The 25095-nt window shown below is 40.2% G+C and overlaps 1 protein-coding gene across 1 annotated transcript; it reads right to left on the bottom strand.

Moving 5' to 3' along the window:
- Positions 1-7195: 7195 nt before the first annotated feature.
- WBP4 (WW domain binding protein 4) lies at positions 7196-24986 on the bottom strand. The gene is made up of 10 exons (XM_032193649.1): positions 24960-24986; positions 20631-20703; positions 19101-19163; positions 18880-19003; positions 17775-17996; positions 16774-16829; positions 13454-13520; positions 11335-11501; positions 10293-10492; positions 7196-8161 (listed from the first exon to the last, which is right to left on the bottom strand). Coding segments are annotated over exons 1-10 (1182 nt in total). The 5' UTR covers positions 24962-24986; the 3' UTR covers positions 7196-7953.
- Between the last annotated feature and the right edge of the window lie 109 nt (positions 24987-25095).

Genomic DNA, 25095 nt, shown 5'->3' with positions numbered 1-25095 from the left:
ACGCAGCTTTAATAGGACTCGTGTTCATGTTTTCCCCTAGGCACATATTGTGCAATACACTTACACGCACTTGTGCGTAGGCAGGCAGCAGTCAGAAGCAGAGAGTGAGGAGCACTCGGATGTTTAACATTACACAGAAATAGGCAAGGGCACTGCTGGGCTGGGCTGACTTGCTAGATTGATGCGTTTGCTCTTTATCCTGCTCTTCCCAAACCGTGCTATGGAACTGCTCTGCACTTTCTCGTGAATGTGAAGAGTCCATGAATTGTCACGATTTAAATTGCGCATCGTGGCTGGTTTTTGTCTGCATGTTTATTTCCTAATCATGAATGATACAGGACTGAGAAAATAGCAGTTGTTTTAAGAAAACAAATTATTTCAATACTGAATCCTAAACTGTGTAGTTAAACATCAGTTTAAACTTTATTTGGACAGAATAGCAACTATATAAATATATATATATTAAAATATATAAATTTAACTTTATTCAGACAGGAAGAAAGCAGGAAAAGTACTCGGTTTCTCAGTTATGGAACTATTCTTCAATTCTTGGGGGTGTGAGAATTCTTGACTTGCTTCCAACACTCAATTACAAAAGGTTTATTTTTTTATTTTTTAATTGATAGCTGTGTAAATCAATCAGTAAGCCTAGTGTCCCATGATTTAGAGTCATCTGCACATTTGAACGCTGGCATTGCAGTGAGCAGCTGAGTGAAAAATACCCGCAGGAAGGCAGGCAGCTCAGCTGGCACCTATGCAGTGCTGACAGACCGGTGCTAACTGATGGGATTAGCTGCAGGAGGAAAGTTTACGTGGTGAGCCAATTAACGTGCCCCTTTAGCTCACTTTCATGGTGCAGAAAGATTTGTTTTATTATATATGTTGAACGATCTTAGAAACTCCTTCATTTTCTGCAGCCTCTCTTTGGTGGTGCTGGGTTTGTGCTCAGAGGAAGGGGAAAGCAGAAGGGAGCTCCCCTCTAAAATCACGTTTTTGATGTCCCCAGTGGAGGCATTGAAATCCAGCGGCTAAACCTTTTCTCCTAGGCTGTTCCAGTAGGATAGGTTTATAGGATGAGCTTATAGGATATCTGAAACCATACACTACTCTACAAGGTTTGCACCCCGGTCTTTTCTGCGGGATGTAAAAGCTGCTGAGATAAATGGCAGAAGTACCTCACCTGCATTGCTTACACACCCAAAGATGAGCAATTAATAAGGTATTTCTGCACGTACAAGCCTGTGAGCTGTACTGAACCATGTATATGGGCCTTGATCCACCCCTCACCTACAAGGAAGCATAAGTCATATAGGTTCTATAGGCTCCGAAGGTTATCCTCCCCTCTGCAGCCTAGGTGCTATTTTTGCTGTTGTTTTGGCATTTTTTCAGTGTAAGATTGTTAAGGCAAGGCCTTCATTTTCCTGCCTGTTTGTTTTTGTCTGCTAGCATAATATAAATAAATTACCTTTTCTGGAGCAAGAAATATTTCAGTTTTACTCCCCAAAATAACGCTGCATGGGAACAACGGCTGTGCTAACATTACTATTTGTTATATGATTACATATTCTCATTAGGTTAAGAAACGAGGTTGTTTCCGGTCAGGCTCTTGTACAATTCACCTGTTTCTGTTAGACAAAACACGAAGGGGCAATGCCAAAGCAGCAAAGGCATCTTCTCTAGTTCCCCTAGTCCCTGAGCGTGGATTTATACATCAGGCTTTACCACCTTTTCCTACAGCTTTACCTTAAATCAGGAGCTGTAAGAACTGACTGCTGCTTTGAAACTCTTCGTGGCAGATGGGTGTGAACGATTCACAAATACACGGCATCAGCTGAAGATCCGTTTTGGTTTGTTTTTTACTTTTTGAGCTTGATTTGGCATTGCTAACGTAGGTTCCACTTGGATATCTGGAAAACATCTTTACCTTTAAACGTAGCAGCTGTCAAAATGATAAGGAAAAAAGCAGAAGTTTTCAAATGAAAATGCCGATAGTTCCCACTTGCTGCCCCATGCCTGGGGTTCTGTTTCAAACATCCCTTTCCAAAACCAGCTGCCATTCAGGCACTTGAGACCTCCAGCACCAGCTACATAAATAGCATCACCTCTTTGCTCTGGCCATGAAACGCAAGTTATTGCGTTTGCAAGCAGAGCGTGTCCACTGCTGTGTTTGGAGAACCGCACGGGAGATGTTGGGGGAGATGGATCAGCCAGAAATGCTCCCTTCAACCAAAGAGCTCGTATGCTCAGGGGCTGTGTCTCAGTAAAACATCTATTTTATCGCTCCGATCCTGCCTCTCCCTGGTACCCCTACCTCCTATCTTTATGACTTTCCTCTTGGTCCTAGGACAACTCTTCCTTTGTAGCATGTTTCTAAACCAGATGAAAGGTAGGGCTATTAAAACATAATACTATGTATAGATATGCTATTAATCATATTTGTAGAATAAATAAAACATTATACAAAGAAACACATGGGGCTTTATGACAGTGGAAAAATGGATTTTTACCCGCTATTTAAGCAGAACAGCACCAGTGTCTTATCTTGATTACTTCCAATTAATCATCAATGGAATGCACCGGGGAACGCCTCAGAAATCCTGGCACTAGAAATGAATTTATTCCTTTGACAGAGAGGGCTGTTTATTATCATTTAGTTAAAAGGAAGGAATAACCTAACACTGTTAGCAGTAGAAGGTATTTCATAGCCTGTTTGCCCAGATCTTACCTGACCTTATTCTAGCTGCTTTGTAAAGCTGCGTAGGTTTTTTTTGCTTTCTGTAAGAATAAAAAAGTTGCCAAATGATCACATTGACAGTAAGATTATAATATTTTTTTTCAGTAAAAGCAGTGTTACTGAATAATTTGCAGACACTTATGAAAGGTGGGAAATGCACGTCTTTAATTCCTTCTCATTCTAAGACCAAGGAATAGGAAGGCTACCGAGTAACCATCTGTTTCCGTCTGAAGTTTACCTATTCAGACACAGTCTGAGTGCTGCTAAACAGTAACCACGGCAAACCTGGGCTCTGTTCTGTTAGGAATTTTAAAATTAACAATTTTAACCCAGGTCGTTTGTTACTTATAATTGGTGCACTGAAAAAAAGCAATTTCCAGCAACTCTTTAACACGCTACTGGAAAGCACCCAGGCCCTACATCGGTGACCACAAACTGAAAAAAAAACACTTCTTTTAACAAGCCCTTCCATATTAACATACCTGTTTGGGTTTATATTTACCCCAGGCCCCACTTTTAACACAATCTGCACCCGTAATTCTCTCAGGTAATCCAAAACCCCTTGAGTACATGAACAGCAGCAAGAGAGATGGTTCAAATGAGAGCTTTATTTGGTATTTTCACATGAACTCCACTTCAAGAGCTTGCTGTACTCTGCCCTTGCAACTGAGAAATTGTTTGGGAAAGCAGCTGTTTGGTTTTGCAGACAACACTCAGAGTAAAACAAATGCTTGTGAACAGCCCCACGGTTCCTTCCTCGCTGCACCCTCGGTCAAGCAAGGGATCCAAACCCAGTCTCTAGCACGGGGGCTGCGTGATGCTGCCTGCTGGTTTGTAACACAGTCTGCTTCTACGTGCACAGCTAAAACCAAACCTGTGCTTGCTGACGTTCCCCAGGAATCCTCTTGAGCAAATTTAGCCTCTTTCAGGTTACTTGCAACATTTTTATTTATTTATTTTGTACAGAAACTTTTATTCGAGCTCTATCCCCAAACATTTCACAAAGCTAGCCTCATTCCTCACGCAAACGGCTAACACCATCCCCACGTTAAGGAGCAGGCAGAAGGTAAGAGGACCCGAGAGGTGGACACAAGAGGCCGAGAAGATGGGGCTGACACAACCAAAGGGCTGCAGCAGCGGCCAGCCGAAGGGACACGGACAGCTTTTGAAGCAGTAAGTGCAAGGAGTTAAGGGCCGTGAGCCCTCCGTGAGGAATGCAATGAAATCTTTCAGGAAAATAAACCAGAAAACCAAAAGAGCACAACCAGCCAAAATAGCTGGGGCTGTGCTTCTCCAGGGCACGAGGCGATCATCCTGCCGAGGCTGGGAGGTGGAGACATGGTGGCCTGCGCAGGAAAAGACCAAACCTTCTGGAGAGCTCAGCGGGGATGAGGGAAAGGTGTACACACAGCGGTGAGATGGAGATGTGCATAGTTAGGACTACTGGAGGGAGACGGCTTGAGGAAGACCCCAGTAATAATGAAAAAGTACGAGGAGGGGGAGGCACGACTCAAAAAAGCAAACCAAGGAGGCCAGGCAGCATTAAATGGGTTTTTGCTCCCTTTCTGAGGTGCCAAAATGTGCACTGGAATTACATTATTTTCAGGGAGGGGAAGGAGAAATGCTTTTATAGATGCCCAGGTAGTGAATTTAATTCAGATCCATGTCAAGACTCATCCTCCCATCCTCCCAGTCCGAGTATTTGGTTTGAATGGTGCAGCAGCACCAAATGAGTCTATGAGGGTCAAACTACAACAAGCATTTGCTCCATTGGGAAGGTCTGCATTTCATTCTACAAATTCCCAGGTGCAGGGTTAAAATTTGGCTTGGCCCAAATCGGAACAAAGATTACTCTATAACCTGGGTTGAACTGAGCAGGTGCTCCCTGCACAGCTCCTGTCACGCTGAATTACATGCCAAGGAAAAATCAGCTTCCCTTTTAGCCTATGCAATGTAGGTGCTTCTAAAAGCATCGTCAACTTCAGGCGGGCCTCCTGTCGAAATGCACACAGCGGAGACAGGCTGCAAAGCTCTCCTTCCAAAAGACAAGACTGGTGAAAGGTGATGCAAGGAAACAAAGACAGTGCAGTGAAGCGACTTAAAATAAAGCCAAGGATGTGGCCCTAACTCAAGGTGCTTGCAAAAAAACAACAACATGTGAGCGGATAAAAACAGGCTGAGGGACAGAAAACGGATTAGTGAGAAAACAAAACGCTGCTCCTCTGAAACAGGAACGTTCCTTTGCAAAAAGTCAGTGCAGCCCAAGGAAGGATTAGCAGATGAGGAGCAGAACTGTGCTAATACCTGGAGGATTCCTATGGCAAATTCCAAAGGCAGAAGATTTTGCAGGGAGATAGGGCAGAAGGGAGAGCTATCTCTGCAGAACAGATGCCCTGGAACACCGGGGTCTGCCCTAATTCTCATACAAGGCTGCATTTTTGTACACAAGAGAAAACATTTGGTTTAGACACACACTAAGGATATCAAATGACAGCACGGTGCAAAATTAAACAGCGACTTTCTAAGTATCACATTTGTTTCAACTGGCTCTTATTACACTCGAGGGCCAGCAACAAACTGCTCTCTCCAAACTGATCCGCAGAGGCAGTGGGGAGAGAGGAGCTGCACTTCTGGTGAAATCCTGGCTTGAGAAGTCACATCAGCATTAGTTAACCCAACGCAACTCGTGGCAAACAAAGAAAACATTTAATTCTTTCCCCTAAGGTAAACACTAGCTTTGGTTTGTCTGTGAAGCTCAGCACTTGGCAAAGACCTTTGGTTCACATTACTACTAGCAGCAGCTCCTCGAGGAAACGAGCCTGGAACACTTCTGTTTTCAGATGTTTTTAAACATCTGCTTAAGCAATTTAGTTACAGGTATCTGGAATTACTGCCTATAGGGATTTTGATATGACAAAACGTTTTAAAGAGAAAATGACAATATTTTGGGAACTTCACTAAGCAGGGGAAGACGTCCTCTTCAGAGGATATTAAAAGTGAAAAAAGAAAAAAGAAAAAGAGCACTAGTAAGTAATAACATCATTTTGCAGACACATCAGAAAGAAATAAATATACTTCAGGAGTAACAGAAGGAGGATGAGTACAGCAGGGCAAAACAAAATCATTAAAAAACAGGTTATTGAAAGGAAAGAACAATCAGCTGCTAACTCAGCAGTCAGCAATGGCCAAGGAGCAGAAAGAGCTGGTTGAACTGGCAAAGCACAGGGCACCTGCAGCAGACAGCGTGTAAAAAAAGGCAAATGTGGCTTAGGGATGTATCAAGAATTATTTACAATATGCTAAGGAAGTGTTAGTGGCATCACAGATGGTCTCAATCTGCCCTAACATATAGTTTAGGCAACCTCAGAGTGGAATGGAGGAAGAGAACTGCTGGTAGAGCATGGTTTTTAAGAAGGTGCTTAAAGTGTTTATGAAAAAGAAACCTGTCAACCTCTCCATGGTAGAAGGGGAACTTCTGTTCTAGCCTTGCTTACGAGGTCTTTCACGTGGAACAAATGTGTGTATTCCTGCATCTCCTGGACCCTGAGAGCATCCAGTGGTCACCTGTAGCTTTCAATGAGCATGCAGAGCTAGATATGACAGAAAATGTTCAAACTTTTCAAAACAAACACCGGAAGAAACACAACCCTGACAAACAAGCATGTATGATTAAAACCTACACTCCAAAACACTTCTACACACAAAAAAATGTCACGCCATAAAGAGAGAAAAAAAAAAAAGGACCTCAGCTTCCCTTGTAATGTATGATAGACCAGATTCCCACTCCTCTGCCAGCTGGTCTGACAGATTAGGTCTTTTCCCCAAGAAGTTCAAGCTCAGCAGCTACCAGCTGTATTTTGCTGTAGCTGGACTCTGAGAGCTGCCTTAACTCTGCTCTCTGTTTCTGACCGAGACTCTCCTGAGCAAAACGCTGTGGGCTTTAGAAATGGAGGCGTGTTTCTCAATGGTTTCATGATTTCAGCCTTTTTGGCTCCCTGTTTGATACCTAGAGAAGCAGGAAAGCAGAGCTGCCTTCTAATGCAGCCACTGAATCTCGACGATGCTAAACGGAGACAAAACCCATCAGATTAAGAAGTCAAACTTAAAATCCTTTAAAAAAAACACCTAAGCATTTACACTGCCAACTTCTAACAACCTGAGCAGCCAGCTTGGACAGTTCAGCCACCAGCTCCACTCACTCATCTTTTATTTTCCTCTCCTGTAGCACTGGGAATGATGAAGCTTCGATATGCTCAGCCCCTCCCAGCCTAGGTAACACTACTCAATGCGTTCCTCTTACCAGCAGAGGAAAACCACCAGCCTCAAAAAGGATGCTGTACGCTGTAGCAGGGCAAGATCTTTGGAATATTTTTTCATGACAATACCATGTCATTGCTTTTTACGAGGAAAGAGACAAAAAGGAAACAAGACCAAAAAATAGAAAACGTGATGTGTAAAAGGAAAGAAAAATCCTAGAAGAAACAACAATAAAGCAAAATGCATCAGGAAGAAAGCACAGAAAACTACTACTTTGACAGAGGTGGCTCCAGAGCTGTTATTACAAATCAGATTCATCAGGTTTAAACCTTCAGCAGAGCTCTAACAAACTGATCATGCATGTACACAATTAATTTATTTTAGAATACCATTAGAAATGAGCAGCACCAGTGTGACTAACTCCCCTAAAAACAGCTTTCAGTTTATCTACTTGAAATGTTGGAACTCTCAGCGCCTACTAGTTTGCAAGCAATTAATTAGAGGTTAGTAAGCACAGTACTTTTACTCATTAGTTAGGAAACTACTCCATGTAGATTATCTTGGGGGGTGATTTTACTCTCTAGTACATGCCACTGATCCAGTTCTGGTGTAAAAATAAAAGGTCTGTATCATTTTTTGCAGATTAAGCATTAGCACATTGTCCCATACTTAGAAAAGGGGTAAAAAACCTGACCAAATGACAGCATACACTGAGCTAATTGAGCTTAGATGGCATGGTTAAAACAAAACATAAAACTATTTACAGTATTGCATAAGTAATATAGCACAAACTTCCATTCCAAATGCACTCACGTCAAAATAAAATAAAAAAATAGTACAACTCACATACGTTTTAATACCTATAAATCCTTATTTTCTATCCAACATTTTCTTTATAAAAGCCTGTTTAAAATATTAAACTTTTGATTCCCTCCAGCCTAAATGGAATCTAAAATGATTTGCTACTGATCGCTTAGTCTTTGCCTTAAGTTTCTGGATTTCCCATTTTCAAATTTCCTCTTTTTAAACGTCGGCACCCCTTCTGCCAGGTCTCCAAGGGAGGTAACTGTCTTCTCTGTAAATATCACCTGGGCATCTTCGGGAACCTCTAGCACTGGAGCTGGCACGTTGTCACTCTCTGTACTAGGAAGCTCCAGGTCCACTTTTTCACTGGAGGGAAGAGAAGGAAACATAAAAGAGTTAATCTGCATGGAGAAAAGAATACTGGGTACTACAGACAGTGATATCCATCTTTAATCAAAGCAGCTTTGAGCTAGATGCAAAGCCTTCTAGCCAAGATCATCAGCATGACAGGGATCAAGAAAAACATTCTTTGTTTCTTCTGAGTGAAGTGGCATTAAAGAAATAAAATAAAAATAGAAAAAAAAAATAAAAATAAAGATGTTGAAAGACGGTGGCCAGTGAGTAATTAGCAATGGTTTGCTACTGAGTAGTTTCCCTCAGGTGTCCATCCCCAAGGCTGTGTGTGACAGAGCAGAGAAGAGGCCTACCAAATGAAGAAACAACCCAAAGCTGGGAGAAGCAGCTTCATAGCACAGGATCACAGCTAATAATCAAGGACATTGTCCAGAAGTTACCAGTTTTAGGGGGTTGGTGGCAAACACTGTGTTCTAGAAGGATAACCAGAGGCATGAACATAAAATGGAGAGCAGCTGAACAGTTGGCAGAAATGATCCAGATCACCAGACAATCGGAATCACAGCAGCAGCATCACACTACTGTGAAGAGACACCCTTAGGGAGTACATTTGTATGGACCAGCCAGGAACACAGACATCTTTCAGCACTGCTAATGAACAACCACATGTCTTCCTTACACGTGTGTTAAAATACAGACTGATATATATAAGGTTCAGTAGCTGAAAGCACTTTTTATTGGGCAGTGCTTTCCAAAAACACTGAAAGAACTTACCAGCTCTGGAGTCAAGAAGTGGTTAGCTGCCCCAACACAGGAGGTGTTATGGGAACTTACCAAGCAACATTATTATCTCCAAGGAAGTGTATCTGTGCTTAATTTAATCAAACAGTGACAGAACTGTACCTGCTGAATAATTTAAAACGAAAATGCTGTGTAATGGGGTAAGAATGAAAGGAAAGATTCATTTCCTTCTCCCCAAACTGTTTTTCCAGGCTCCTAGAGGGCACTGTAACAGGAAACTCACCACAAAAGACAGTATGCTTCAGAAGAAAATGAGCAACCTCAGGCATCGTGCAGTAAAACAAACCAAACCAGCCAACCGAAAAAAAAATCACACACACACACACACACATCCTGATCAGATGCAAGTCATGAAAACATCTGCAGTGCATCAGCTGGACATGTGAGAGAGAGACAGCTTCCAATTTAATATTGGCATAACCAGATTACATGTTTTGTCTTTCAACTCCTTACTTAAAGCATTACAGAAAGTGTCTACCAACACATTATGACAGCATCCAGTACTTATCCACAGTGACAGCAGAAGTTTTAGTGCATTTTGTTTTGTTTTGGCTTTACTTTATTTTGAAGTTAGGGAGCAAGAAAAATAAGAGCTCAAACAGAACTCTGTTACTAAAACGCTGGGTTAAAGACAAAACAAATCTGTTACAAAGGGCTGTGTCCTTCAAGTGAGCAGCCAGAATCAGTGCAGCATCATGAATTCAAAAATAATTCACTGCTTGTGGGAACAGCTCAGCCCACATTAGGTAAATTCACTTGGGGTCTTCAAAAAGCACACTCATATCAGCAACTACTGATCCGACAGGGAAGAGATTCAAAGCCCCATGATCAAGATCAAGATCTTCTAGGGCCCTCAGCAACCTGAACTCCAGGCAGAGGTAGCCCAAACTAATCATTCATCAGAAAGAAAGAGAATTTAGCCTGGAAGTTGGAGACATTGAGCAAGCTGCCTGTGCTGCTCCGAGGCTGGAAGCAGTTGAAAAAGCAGTTCCAAGAGCTGGAGTCAGCTGAACCGGATTGTTGAAGGAGACAATATATAAGGAACATAAGCTTAGAGTAACTACATTTAAACAATTGATACTCAGCCTCTGAGGAAAATGATGGATGACAACTATCCTTAAAATCCCTTCAGTTGACTTTGTACTTAGGGTGAAATTCTGCACTGAAACAAAATGCCACTGCTATCCTCCATGGAGAGCTATTACTTTAAATAATCTCCAAGAAAAGGGTTGTACTTCAGGCTACATTCCCAATAAAAGCTGTGCTAACTGCCAAAAGTCAAGAAGAAAAAAGATTCAGCTCTTGAAAATTACGCAAATTGCTGTGGTCAAAAGATACTCACCCTGATTCTTCTTCTTCTTCTTCTTCGTTTTTAATTGATTGCCATTTTCCATAAGGGTTGGTCTTAGATGTGTCACTGGAATAATCTTTGGAAGCTGATGCACGCTCTTCTTCCAGATTAACTTCTCGCCATGTCCCATAAGGGCTTAGCTTTTTAGCCTTGGGAGATTTCTCTTCCTCTGATTCATCATCTCCTTTCCTCTAAAGAGGAAAAAACCCACCTTAAGCAAAAATGCCTAAATAAAAACATAACGTAGCTTTATTTTACATCTTTTATTTATCGTCTACTATTCATAATTTTCAACCAAGAGTGATTTGAAACAATAAAATCATATTGTAATAAAAATCTTTACACTTTTTTCCTTGAGCTTTCATCTCATACACAGTTGAAAAAAAACCTGTCATGGCTGAAGTTAACAAGGAGTAGACAATTATAGCTTACTTAAAAACAAGAGGCCAAAAAAAATCACACACAATTTTCAGTGCATGCACATACACAATTTGTACCTAACACGTGGTGGTTTATAACAATGCACAGCGATACAGAAGTATGTATTTTAGAATTCACACCTGTTTAATTAATACAAATTATATTTAAGCCATCTCTGTTGGTTCTGAACTACCAGTTCCAGAAATCCACCTGTCCCAACCAGAGCCATAATCACACCCTCTATGTGAAGTTTCAAAACTGAAGACAAATACACACAATTGATTTTGTTGCGTGGGCTGCCGATGCCAATTAACTTTTTGGATTATTTCAGGGATAAGACAGTCTGCTCTCTCAGAGTACATCACACTTGCTGCAGAATTCTTCTTCAGGTTGGCTGAAGTTCGCGCTCTGTATTCTGGAACAGTGCCACTAATGTGCCAAATCACTTCAAATAAGGATTAATTTCACTATTCAAAGTGCAAGCTCCTACTTTCAGTCATAAGGTTTAACCTCACCACAATCAGTACAGCCTATCACAAGAGATGAAAGACAAGTCATTTAATACTAGAAAGTGAACACTATATGTAAAATAAATCTAAAAGAGAGACTTTACCTTGGAATTTTTTCCTGGACTTTGTGCTTCACTTTCACTGTCTTCCTGACTGGAGTCCGATTCCGATGCTTTGGAACCTGTTTCTGCACCCTCTTCAGAACGCTTGCCGCGCTTACTGTTCTCATTTGAAGATGAAACAAAACCATCAGGTTTCTCCCACGTGGATACTGTCCAAGATATTTGAATAATCGCATTATTTATGTATCTAACTCTAATCTATTATTGCTTTGACAGCATCACCTTTCAGAAGGAGTACTGCCTTATGCAGATATACAGCGAATAATTTAGCACAAGGCCTCTGCCTTTGCTCAGTACATTTTTCTCAGCAAAGATACCATCATGACAACCAAGTTCACTGTTGATAAAGCTTGTTTTAATTAGTGCTTAAGAAAAACATCGTGCATAGCAAACCGTGGTCCAAACAACTCTGGTCCCTCTCACCCTACAACAGGGCAGGCCACCTTTGGAGGTACCCATTTGATTTGTGTTATCCACTGATGCCAAAGAAAGGATGAGGTAAGGAATGTTAACTGTGAGCTTCTTAGCTTTCAGGGCAGATAAAACCTTCTCCCCTGCTACTCGTCTCAGTAAGGTCAGGTCTCTAATTAAACAGCTATCAAGCAAACAAGGGAATACAAACATTAATTTGAAAAGGCAAAAATATCTGTAGGATATGACCACATTTTCAATTAGAAGGTAGTATTCCAGCAAATATATTGAGAGAAGGTATTTAAATAAAAGTGAATCAGTGGTCTTGAAGCCGGTTTTAGTAGCAATAAGGTAAAAGTATACCACCTTTAAATATATAATGTTATATAAACTTTCAAATGTAACAGAACTATTTTCCCAATTACTTTATTTCCAGAGTAACCCCTAGCAAAAAACAGCACTTAAGAAGTATGCTTCTAAATGTATCTTGAGGAAGTAAAGGTGTAAAAAACTGAAAATGGGTGGCTTACAACTAACAAAGCAGTCTCTTAAGGGTATTGCTGTCATCTAGCTTTAGACCAGTAACTAAGAAAAATAAAATATCACTTTTTTAGGTATCACCTATAGTTAGTGGATTAAGGTGCAGCCTTCTGAAGCATGATTCATAGCAGGAGCTAAGCCGAGAGATACTGGCCTCCTAAATTACATGCCTGAGATGAGACGCTACGAACATTCCCCTTGGCTAACAATTTGTCTTTTCTTCAGAAAATAGGATTAGCGTTAGCAGAGCTGACAAGTATTTCAAGCATTTGCAAGATACCTGCAACTAGATAAAAATAAGGGGATCACTTTGAAGTCTCACAATCTCAAGTTTTACCGAATATAATGATCATAAAGACATTCCTCTTAAGTGCAACGTGTCCGTGAAGAACTTAAAAAATGTTACAACCAAAAGCATAAAATATGTCTGAACTTCGAAGGCAATGTTTAAAAATAACCAGCAACTCACTTTCCTCTCAGAAGAGTAACCACAAATCATTGGAGAAGGGAGGTGGCACGCTGAAAAACTGAAAGGGTTTTGTTTTTTCTTTCCTATTCTTGGCATCATTAGGAATTCCACTTCATACCCAACAGCAGAAGGAAAACTCATAGCTGGCATAAAATCACTTGCTCTCCAGAGAGGCACTGTTGACCATACCTGATTTGAACAGATTTAGAAAACAAATGCCTGTTCTGGGGGAGTTACCACAAAGTTCCCCATGCAGGGAAAAAAAAAATAATATATGGGGAAAAGAAGTAGGGACTCTGATTCTGGATTCTCGTGTCAGTCCTATGTCAACAAGAGGAAAAGTTTAGGAGATCCTAAACTTCAGCTCCATACACCTGGTAAAACAAAATCCTATCCTTTTGGGTTTCCAAACTAAAACTTCAATACATATGTAGAAATGAAGAACCCATATCTAAAAGTTGTAAGTTAATGGTTTAAAAAAAACAAACCTACAAAGCACAAACATATACAGTCTCATAATACATTTATAAAGTCAGCACTGAGCTAAACAACAAATCTATTTCAACTAAGGCAAGTGCTTAAAAGATACAGAACTTAACAGCGGCCTTAAAACACAGCTATTTGCAAAATAAAATGCTGCTCTGAAAAGCCTCTGTTCTGAAACAGAGCTCAACTCCTTACCTCCTGTTTGTGTGTTATAGTAATAGGTATGACCATCTTCAGAGACACCTTCTACCCACACTGCTCCCTGAGAAGAAGATACAGAAGCTAATTAAAAACAACGACTTTTAAGGATCAGCGAAAGAATCACTTACAAAACATAAGACTTCATCCCTTGAATACTTTTGCTCATGATGATTTTACTGTTTCAAAACCTGTCTGAAGCTTGAACTCCTTAAACTCTTACAAATTATTCCCTTTGACTCAAATGAGATTGAATTGCTTATCTTTAAAGAACCACAAATCCATATACACGTTTTTTTTTCAAATAGTGGATAATTAGCATGCCATACAGTTCGAATTATGATATAGCCCATTATTTTACACATTTTTGATTTTCCAAAGCCTTCACATCTTAACTTGTCATTTCCTGTTTCATTCATTGTCTTAAGTAGAGACTGAAAAATCTCTCTGGAAGTCTTGCAAGTTTTGTCAGGGCTATAGAAAACCGGTATCAAGAAATACTATCACTGAATAAACAAAAGCAAACAAAATAGCCTTCTAAAATTTATTCCAAAGTACACATTCACCAGAAATAATTGAAGAATTAACCTTTGCAGGAATGCACGCCAATGAATTTACTTGATTTGGAAAAGCACCAATTTCAACAAAACATTGATTTTTCATACTGATTAATCAACGCAGGAGAAACATGGCTGGATTTGCTGCTTGTATGCCTTTGCGGATGCGTAATTAAAATAAAAATTACTTGCAGAATAAATAATTATGCATTACATGAGTTAAGATCTTTGTTAAGAACCTGATTTCAGCAACACTTACACATAAAACTTTTTCACTGCTCCTTAAGTACTAATATTACTCACTCCCCTGTACTGGGCAGGACTTCTGTGTAGCTTCATCATACATCATTTTTGCATTAATAAAAGTTTCTGTGTATAGATACACACAGTGATACGCGGATTTTTCCACGCACATTCCTATCCATTTGCTTAATACTCCATTAAAACCTCGTTTTTCTTTTTAAAACAACAAAATCAGAAGCTCACATCCGCTCTGTAGAAAGCTACTTAAGGAACAAAAAATTATGCTGGTTTGTTCAGAGGAGGCAAAAGCAAGAAAACCTTCCGTGATCAAGTTTCCTCAAGTTTTTGCTCTCAAAAGTTTCAATGTGATAGTTTAAACATGAGGAAAAAAAAGGAAAATTTATCTTATGTAAGTCGAAAGAGGACAAAAGACTGTACTTATGTGCAAGCTATCCTTTTTGTTACAGTTAGATCCTGAGAAGGTTTAGGTTTTCAGCAAGTATTTGACACTAGGCACTCCGAGCATCCTACTACACAAATGCTAACAAGCACAATGTCAATCTAAGTGAAGCTGTAGGTAGCCTTCACCACGCCTTTCATTGCTCTGTTCTCTGCACCTCTTGCAAAGCCTGAGCAGCAAGCCAACCTGCTATAAAGCAAGGAAGGACCGTGAATCTCACTTGCACGACAAATTGCAAACATGCCCTTTAATTTGTGGGAAACGTGAGTCCTTGCTGGAGATCTGGAACATTCCCAGTATCTTTAGCTCAGAAGAAATAAGGGAGCAATTAAACGCTCGTTTTCAGCAGGAGCTGAAGTAATTAGAGACACCACAAAGTCACAGATCAGGGCGAGGGAGGAATGGCAAAATACAGCCATGTGGCACGACAGAGATAGCTGAGGCCGAAGGTGCGTATTTATGATACAGCTGAGACGAGCTAACGTCAGACTGCTGCCAAGAAGGCAGCTCCTTCCCTCTTCCATCTGGTCTTCCTGAACGGGCAATTCTGACTGCCCAGAAGGCTGATTCAAGGAAACAAGCAGTAACCTAAACTCCGAGGTTTCCACTCCCTGGATGAGTTCATTGTCAGGACAAACACACACCAAGGACCATACACGATCAGTCACCAGACCGCCTCTTTCAGGGGAAGGCTGGCGTAAAAATACTGCAAAGCTACGCCTTGACAGAAAAGATAAAGTTGAAGACCTGGTTAACAAGTTAGGCAAAACTGCAGGGGAAAGAAAACAGAAAGCTGGAGTAGCATGTGTTGGGCAGCTCTGACATGAATAAACACTGGATAAAAAAAAAAATCTGTTTCTGAAATAAAACCCTGTCTTAACAGAGAGAGAGAATAAAGACAACGAATGTGACATTTTGTAAATTGATTCAATTGCCTAAAAATATACACTATTATAACCAGTTTTTCCTCAGTCTGTAAGTACCCAGTACCAAACAAAGGCTACCTTCTAAGACACAACAATATGGGGTGACAGCATGTCGAGCATTCTGAAAAAGACAGGATTTTTTGCTCTCCAACAGAAAATCCAGTATTAGCAGACAACAGTGACTTGAAATCATACTGTGCTGTTACACTTATCTTGAAAATGGGAAAAACTTAACCTCACTTCATGGGAATGTTGTACAAATAATGCTTTTAATGTTGTGAAGCACTAAATTTCTGGAGTGAAAAATACCAGGGGAAAGTCCACTGATGATGATAATAAATGTATTATAATAAATAAATATAATAAATAAATATAATAAATAGTCTTTGGACTATTCAGCAGGTTTGCCTGTCCCTTAAATCAGGAAAATACAGTAAAACACTAAAAGGTTGCTTGCAGATGGCAACCGTGCCACTAAGAAACCTCCAAAAAGGACAAATTATCATATAAATGTACCCTAAAGCAAACACAAAAAGATATTTTTTCTTTACTACCGGACAATGTAGCCTCTGTGTTTTCCACACAGTGCTAAAACACAACACACAAACACACACACATTTCTTCATACACATAACAAACAACTATTTCTCACTGAGCAGTTGTCAAAAAGGAAGAATTCCTTTTTTCTTTTAAGTGTTAAAGATTTCTACATCACTGTGGTAGAAGAAACTCATGAGCTATAATTCGGATCTGATGTCTCTTCAATGCTCATGTTCCATCTTACTGTAAAAGGAGAGGAGAGCTACAAAAAGCTGAACAGAATTTAATCAGAGTTTTCCATAAGCTTTCAATTCAATGGGCTAATGCGTTAAAAAAACATTCTGTAAAAACATAACCATCATTATCTCTTCTCTTGATAATTATTAATGCAAAAAAAACATGTACAGTAGAATTTCAATTTTCATCATGTCATAAATGATCCTATATACTTACATTATGTTATGTTTCCTATGTTTACTAAGGGCAAACAATTTATCGTCTGCAATCAGAAGAGACTTGCAAATTGCTCAGCTCATTTCTGGTAAGTGTTTACAAGGGCAAAGAAACGTACAAATAACAGTGTTTGATTACCGTTTGCGAATTTTTAGAGTTGCCTTGGAATCCTTTAGGTTTTTCCCACTGTGATTCTTAAAAAAAAAACAAAAACAAAAAACAAAAGCAAATTTCACCCATCACTCAGTCCTGATCATGTTTAACAATATAAAAAAACAAAGATCTAACCACTAAGATACTGATATGTGCGCTCATCCAAAGTGTAACATTGATAAAGGATAATATATATTCTGATGGGATATATCTAACTATAGTATAACAATAAACCAAAGTGTCATAATTACAACTGGCTTTATCAGAACTAATCTGCCAGACTGTTAGATTCTGGTTGACACACAGATACTGGAAATTTGGTACAAAAAGGGCATTTTTTTAAATGGTAGCATAGGTCAGAAGAAACTGAACACACAAGATTTTTACCTTTTGGAAGTTACCCTGTAGAAGGAGAGACTAAACTAAATACTAAAGTCATCCCTAAATTTATAAGAAACAGTTTGTTATGTTCTCATTAATCATAAAAGAGGGTTGCTTTTATGCTCTAAAGTATAACTTTAGAGTATAAAGTATAAGCTCATAACACATTGCTCCTCAACAGAAGTCAGTCAGTTAGATAAATCCTGTAAATGTGGAAAGAAACAATCAGAGAACAATTCATAACTGCCCTCATTTACTTGAGCATGATCGATGCCCAAATAATCATCCAGTTCACTTCTCATTCCTGATAAAGCATTTTTAGAAAAAGCACAGCTATCTTTTGTATATTTAACCTCTGAGAGGCTAACATTTTCCAGAAACAGTAGAATTACTGTGTTATCCCATTATTATTAAGAAAAAGCAAATACAGCCTCAAGTTCCGGATGCCTAAGTCTTGATTATTAAGTATCAAAAACTCCATCTAATTGTTCAGATTTTAATAATCAGCTTCCTACTGAGATAGCGGAAGCATAAAGAAATGCAGGTTGTCTTTAGTCATTTGTATGCTATACGTCTATCTGCATTTGCTCCTCACTAATTTTTACCTCCTGTTTTTGTATTGTAGTAATAAGTGTAGCCTTCAGGAGAAAGTCCTTGCACCCACTCCTTCGTTTCAACTTTCGGTGACTCTGAGGCGCCCGGAGATGTCTTTTTTTTCTTTTCCTTCTTCTCTTTCTTTTCTTTCTTTTCCTTCTTTTCCTTCTTTCCTTTATCTTCTGTTGTGCTACTCAGTGTTTTACTCAGCACTGAACTGGGACCTACCTCATCTTAAAGAGAAATAACACTCAGTTAAAAAACAAGAGCATTAATCTGAGTTTAAATATTAGTCACTTATGTAACAGCAAATAGGAAATTTTGTTCTTAGGAGTATTTTTAGTCATTAGTATTACACTCATAGTAGCCAAACTGAAAAGATTACATTCAAAGAACCTTTCATTTTAGCAATACAATAGTGTTACAAGATAGTATCTTCCTTATAATAACTTTTGATATTTGATATCCAAGTATCAAAAGATGAATAATAACACAAAAACAGTAAGAACCCATAAGCTCTGACTAAACCCAAAGAAACTAAAAGAGTCTTGAGGAAGAACTACTGCAGGAGCTTTAAACTACAACTTTTTAAAAGGACAATACGTCTTTGCATTGACTGAACAAAGGAACTTGCTGAACTGCAAGCTGAGTAGCAGATTTTAATCTCTACTACTTGATACCAGTGCAAGTCCAAGTGCTCCTATTTGATAGGAACTTTTGTCTCCAAGTGGTAAAAGTGAAAAATAAAATTAAAGGAAGCTACGCTGCTGATTCAAAGTACTAACTACTGTTTTTTTTAGTTAGTTTGTTTTGTGTGTGTATGTGTGTGTGTGCTTTCACATTGTTTAAATGTTCCATTCCAAACCAGATTGTTCCATGCACCTGAGGACACCACAGCTAAAAACAATCTGTACTGCAACTTCTACTACCAGCAATTTGCAGGCTCACATTTCTTTCCTTTATTATTATTTTTTTTAATAAATAAATAAATAAACAAGCAAACACAGTCCTGGAGGCCTAGTCTCATATTTCTAAAACCTAATTTAAGAAAAAAAACATTCCTATTCAATATTCTTTCAATTTTGTCTTTAATCCTTTGGCAACTATATGAACTACCTGGCTTGATTCCAAGCCTTTTCAAATCCTCTTGATATGCTTTCATTGCAGCCTCCTCCATTGCTGCAAATTCTTTTGACATGTTTTCTTCTTCTTTTGCTTTTTCCAAGCTTTTCTTTTTAATCTAAAAGAAAACAAAAGCCCAAGAGAATAAATTAAGCAAGTCTGATAATAAAAGTGATTAAATATATGTATTTGTGAAAGTAAGACAATTGAGTTACCTCACTAATTCTTTTTGCCACATTTTCTTTATGATTCTTTCCTCTTTCATGAAACTCTATGCTCTAAAAAAAATAAGAAAAAACAAGAAAAATAATACATCCAATTGTAATTTGTTGCAGCTAGTTAAAATTTAATTAGACTAAACTTAGTTCAACAAGCCTAAACGTAACCTGCTTTGAAAATATTTCCTCGTAATAAATTCAGGAACACTGCAAAACACAACACAAAACTTATGAAAAAACAGTAACGCTCAAAAGTTTTAGTATAAACGTTCATATTCTGTATTTAAGAGATTTAAAACTTCAGAACTAATAATACTCAGCATGTATATTAGAGATGAGTAACACAGAATTTGGGTTCCCTCTCTATGCTATCCTAAGTAGCATACTTTTTTTTTTACCCAGTTTGTTGGTTTTCCTGCAAACCTTTAAAAACACTGTGGTCTATTTAGCATTGCAAACATTAGCTACTGTCCTTAATTAGATAATTCCCAACTGTAGAAAGATCCTATGAACGTAACCAGTCTCCAGGCCCACAAATCTGAGAGGGAGAAAAGGCTCAAGTTGGGTAAATGAGGACAACAGAACAGTCTGCAAGCCAAAAAGCTGCCAGAAAAAAAACAAAAAACAAAAAACAAAAAACACAGAGCCAGTAGAAACTGGAAGGAGTTCAGAAGCTGTACAGGTGTGACAGCTGAAACCCTCATGTGGTTCACAGAAGACACATCTGATCTCACTTAGGTGTTCAAAAATTAGGTGCCTGAAGCTGACCTAGTAACCCCAAATTTCTTTGCACAAACAGATATGCAGGGGATGCACATCCAGATGATGATTGACCTCTTCTGAAGGCAGGCTTATGGGTTACCTAAACACCCTCCTTAATGTATATATCTCTTTGCTGACTATATAAAAGAAACCTAAACCAATCAGCTCACATCTGTGCTTCTGAGTTACAGGTATCTAATTGTAAACCAGATGAAGCTCAGCTCCAGGAGTACCTTTGGCATCGAGTCAGGAGGGCAGAACTTATTTTTAAAGTGAGAAACCAATGGGTCTAAAAAAGGTGTCTTGCAAAAGGTGTCTGCAAGTCAGAAACACCTTTCTTTGACCCAGCAACATTTCTGTGGGCTGTGTGAAATGAAAGAAATTTCCTTTAAGTGCTTACAGCACTGGCTGCACCAGGCCTGCTGTATACAAACAGCATGTAGACCAGGTTTTGCTTTCCATTTGCATACTAAGGCTAGGAACAGGCGTTTCAGGACAGATCAAATGTTCAGTTACAGGTCGTGAAGAAAAAGCAGGATCAAATATTTCACTTCTTCTCTTGCACTGCCAAGTACAAACAGCATGCACCATCTTGTATGCAGGTACGTGGCTCTCACGGAACACATCTTAAATATCACAAGTACTACAAAAGCATTTTTAAACAGCACAGTTCATGCATTAATAAATTAACAAGTGATTTTATAGGCCATAATTCAAATTCTTAGTATTTCAGAATCATGGACTTAGCAGAGAAGATGATCGTACAGGTCTGTTGTCTGCTATCCAGCACTTGCAGTAATCGCAGAACTTTTTGGGCTGAGATTTCCAGTAATCGGCCCTGGGGAGAAGGAAAAAGAGAAGATGTGCAATCTGAAACAATAATCAAAGCCACAGGTTGTAAAATACATAGCCTCAGAGACCAAACTGAGTCGCTGTCTTTGGGTGATTGAGTGCTACGAGGATATTTTTTGGTGTTTTTGTTTTGGGGCTTTTTTTTAAAGCTATGGCAAGCAAGCAAGAATAGTTGTATCGACTACAGTGGTTCATAAAGCATGGCTCAGTAGCAAGATTTACCCAACTGATCCTTGAAGACTGCAATATTTTTTTTTTTTCCAACAGAGATAACGCTGTGAGGACCAGAAATATAAGACAACACAAGCCAAAGCTAAACAAGCAGCAGCAGATACCTTTATTCATCACAGACCTGTCAGAAATGTGCAACTCGTGCTGTTTTTCATTAAAAAATGCATACAGAAATGCTTCTAGGGGTAAAATTTTGATTTAACGTCAAAGCCCATTTTGGATACTGTCCTCAGTGAGCCAGGCAACACAGAGGTGTGGTCCTGGACGAGGCGAGCTAAGGCGAGGAGTCCTGGGGCAGACTGGGACCTGTGGGGTCCCAGACACAACAGCAAGTGCTTTGGGTGTTCCCGTGCGACAACGTGAGCATTTCTGAACCAGCCCATTTAGATAAGAAGTTGTCTGTGTGTGAGAAAACACAGGGAAAACTCCTCAGAGCTGAAAAGTTGGTACATAAAAGTATTTACCAGTAAAACAAACAAGCCCTCGTACGATTAGATAAAGGGTGATTCGGCATCAACAACCTCTTTCTAATGGCAGACGAGGGTTTTGTAGAAATAATTCCATGTCTTGTTGGCTTGTAGGGACAGACGCAATGCCTTGGTTCAGCAGAAAACATTTCAGCAACAGATTTTATTTTTTTCAATTAAAATAAAAGGAATGAGGGGAAAAAAATAAAAAAAAAAATCAAGATGACACTGAGGATATTCAAGATTAGTCCAAAAAAATGGATCTCTGCCTTCCACCTCAAGATCAATGTACACAATTTAAAGAAAATACTTCCTGACTTTTTAATTCAATGAAAACAAAACTTCTTCCACACGTAAAAATACCACCCCAAACCTTTTATGTGCAAGCACATCTTTCGTAACACAAATAGACCTGACTTCACTCTTAAAATTGAAGCAGAGAGATCAAAATATGCCTCCCCACCAGTGCTTAGTGTAAAAACACGATTTCCAAGAGGCTGTGGCTATTTAAAGTTGTAAGTATGATGAATCCACTCTGCAAAAACATTTCAACCTGTAAGCAAGCGTGTTAGCAGCACGCAGCTTTCCGAGCAATTTGCTGGGAAGCCAGAAAGCAGCTGGGCTCCCCCTGACTTACAGAGAAATCCCCTCATCTCTACACAGTGGACTTTAAACCTGGGTGATTACTTAGTCACACATTTAATTAAAAGGCTTTAGAGATCCGTACTCCAAAACGCACTGGGGCCAAAGCCTGGGAAATCTGAAAGTGGCTTGAAAAGCAGCTGAGTGGGAGGGAGAGGTTCAGAGCTCAGAAATACCTCTAGGGCCTTTTTCCTCTTTGGGCTATGGCTCCTGAACTGTCCCTAAGCCCTTTGACATCACCCAAGGTGAATTTCCAGCTAAAAGCTGCGTTAACTTTCCCAAGGCAAAGGTCATCATCACATCTGTCACAAGCCCCTGTAGCTACACAGAGTGATCACTGAGGAACCCGAGGCACAGCTGGGACCTAAACACAAAACTCGAGGCCTTGACGAGGAAAACTTTTGTCTTCACCTCCTGTTGGTGTTGCTGAAGATCGGAGCTGGCTCTGTGATGGTAAACACAATGCTGTGCAGTAGACCTGATATCACAGGAACCTTAAATCCTGCTATTTTATGCTTAACAGAGTTAATTGTGTAAATTACAGTCCCAGATCTGCAACTTAGGAGTCTCCTGAGTATTATACACTGAGATTTTCCACTTGAGCTCATACCACTCAAAAAAAAAGAGCAAGCTCATCTAACTATCCCCCCAAATCCCATCTGCTACTGTAATAGGGCCGGAGCCTGTGACATACCAGCAGGGCTGCAGGAAAATCCCTCTTCAGCAGGATTCTGCCAGGATGCTTCACAGGCTCCGCTCACCAGCCTCAAAGCTAATCCTGCTCGATGACTGGTCAAATATGGGATTTTTTTTCCAGTAATCTACCAAATACAGCCTTGAGAGTAGATGCAGTTAAAATACAAAGGTCTCTTATACTTGAATAAGTGTGCAAAAATCAAGGGGATCATTTTATTTTAGAAAGTCCTTGCAGGTACTTTTCCTCGGCACAATTAATTTTGAGGCATTAGAATCACACAGCCTGTGTTAAAATATTTGGGCTGTGCACTCCTCCTGCCCGTGAACTGCGTGTTTGGGAGACCACAAAAGGACCAGGTTCTGCCGACAACATGCAGAAAGCAACCTGAGGAGCGACTCCAGCAGTGCCAGAGTCCAAGGCCCCGAGCTCTCGAGTCAGAGTCCCCTGCCAATATGTGAGCATCTCCTCCTAGCAGCTTAGGCAAATTATTAATGCTTTAGCAGACAGTGCAAGCAGCAGTTATATTGGGAAGCATTAAGAAACCCTAATAAAGACACTGTCTTCAGCGAAGACAAGTTTTGACAAACTTTATTGTGAGACTGGGATTGAGGTTTTGGTTCCTACCACATGCTGGCTGGAAGAAGAAAAATAAAAAAGAAAAGGGAGAACAGGGAATAAGAACTAAATGTGTCAGGTGGCTCTGAACACAAGGAAAAAAAAAGTATCTGAAAACAAGAAAAAAAAAAGCCATAATTTGGCCATGCAAACAAAATCTGGAAGTATTTGCTTTGAATAGCTTTGTTCTGAAACACCAGACTTGAAATCTGTTAGGGATGCAGAGGGATGTGTATCAGGGATATATCTGTCCAAATTATTGGCCTTTAGGGGGAACGACTTCATACGCATGCTCAGGGTATTCTTTGGTCTTAATATCTGCAAACTCTGAAGATTTCGCACACAGTTAATATCTTCCAGCTTTCTACAGGATTGAGCACTGAACAGTCTAGGCATGCATCATCTTCTTGAACACAGATCTTCGTGTGTGCAGTGAGAAATCCCCAAATCCTAGCTCCTGGCTACATAAAGATATGAGAATTCAGACTAGCTACCACCGATGGTCTGTAACAGCCACTCAACAGGGCACAGTTTTCAGAAATACGAATAAATTCTCTTGAGGAACACTGTGCACTTCTAAGGCAAAATAATACTTCTGTAATGCAATGAAGTAGAAAAAAAAAAAGGAAAAAAATCCACACATCTCACAGCAGAGCTTCTGCAGGGGAAACCGTTTGAGAAGAGGTAATTTAGTGAAAATATCTTTCAGTCTTTCTGTATTGGTGAGCTCTCAGAACGAGAAACTAAAATCATTAGGGATCGAGGCCTTACGGGGGGAGCCTAAAGCCGAGAGCCCGAGCCAGCCTTCGGCGTTAAACATCCGAGATCAGGAATATCTACCGAGAGCAGAGGTCTGCTGCTGCAGATGGAGAAGGATCTGGGCCACATCAGGGAGAGTATGATAAGAATTAGAAGAGAGAGAGAAGGGGAAAAGAAAAAAAAAAAAAAAAAAAGTGACAAATTGGGTCAAGAAGCTGTTTGGGTATAAATTTAGCAGGAACTAAAATGATGAACACTGCTGCACGTACTGTGAGTCTGCAAGGCAGGCTCCAGCAGCTGAACCACCAAATACTTCCCCACCAGATCACAAATTTTGGATCCATTTCGTGTGATTTTAAGGAGAAAAAAGGATATTTTGAAAAGTAGAAGAAGCAAGCAGATGTCGTCTGACTTTCTCAGGTCACACAGAGCAACCCCTGCGTTTTGCACCCCCTCCCAGACGCGCCCAAGCATCAGTAGGTGTTTCCTAAATATTTTAAGTGGCTAAAAAAGGCAGCAAAAATGAAGAAAAGGGGGGTTTCTTCCACAAACTGCAGCCGGAGCTGGAGGTAGCCAGGAGTCCCGGAGGGGGGAGAGCTCCCCGCGGCGCTGCCCGGCCGAGATAAGGGCGGAGATAGGGGCAAAAGGCAGCACAAACAAACACCCGGGGGGCCGGGGAGCAATAAGGAGACAGTAAAGCTGCAGCCTGAGCTCTCCCCGGGCTGTTTGGGCTCCCCAAGCCCCTGAGGGTCGCCTCCAGCCCTGCCCACCCGCCCCATCCCCGTCCCCGTCCCCATCCCCGTGCCCGGGGTCCCGGCCGCCAGCACTCACATGGCCGCCGCCGCCTCCTCCGCCGCTGCCCTCCGCCGGTGCCGCTGGGGCGGAGCGGGGCGGAGCGCGGCGATGGGAGCCGGGAGGGCTCAAGCCCAGCTCTGCTCCACCCGCCCTTCATCATCACCACCTCCTC

Source organism: Aythya fuligula, chromosome 1 (assembly GCF_009819795.1).
Source record: "Aythya fuligula isolate bAytFul2 chromosome 1, bAytFul2.pri, whole genome shotgun sequence".
Taxonomy (NCBI): Eukaryota; Metazoa; Chordata; class Aves; order Anseriformes; family Anatidae; genus Aythya; species Aythya fuligula.
Note: the sequence above shows the minus strand (reverse complement) of the source record. Positions and strands in the feature narration are given on the sequence as shown.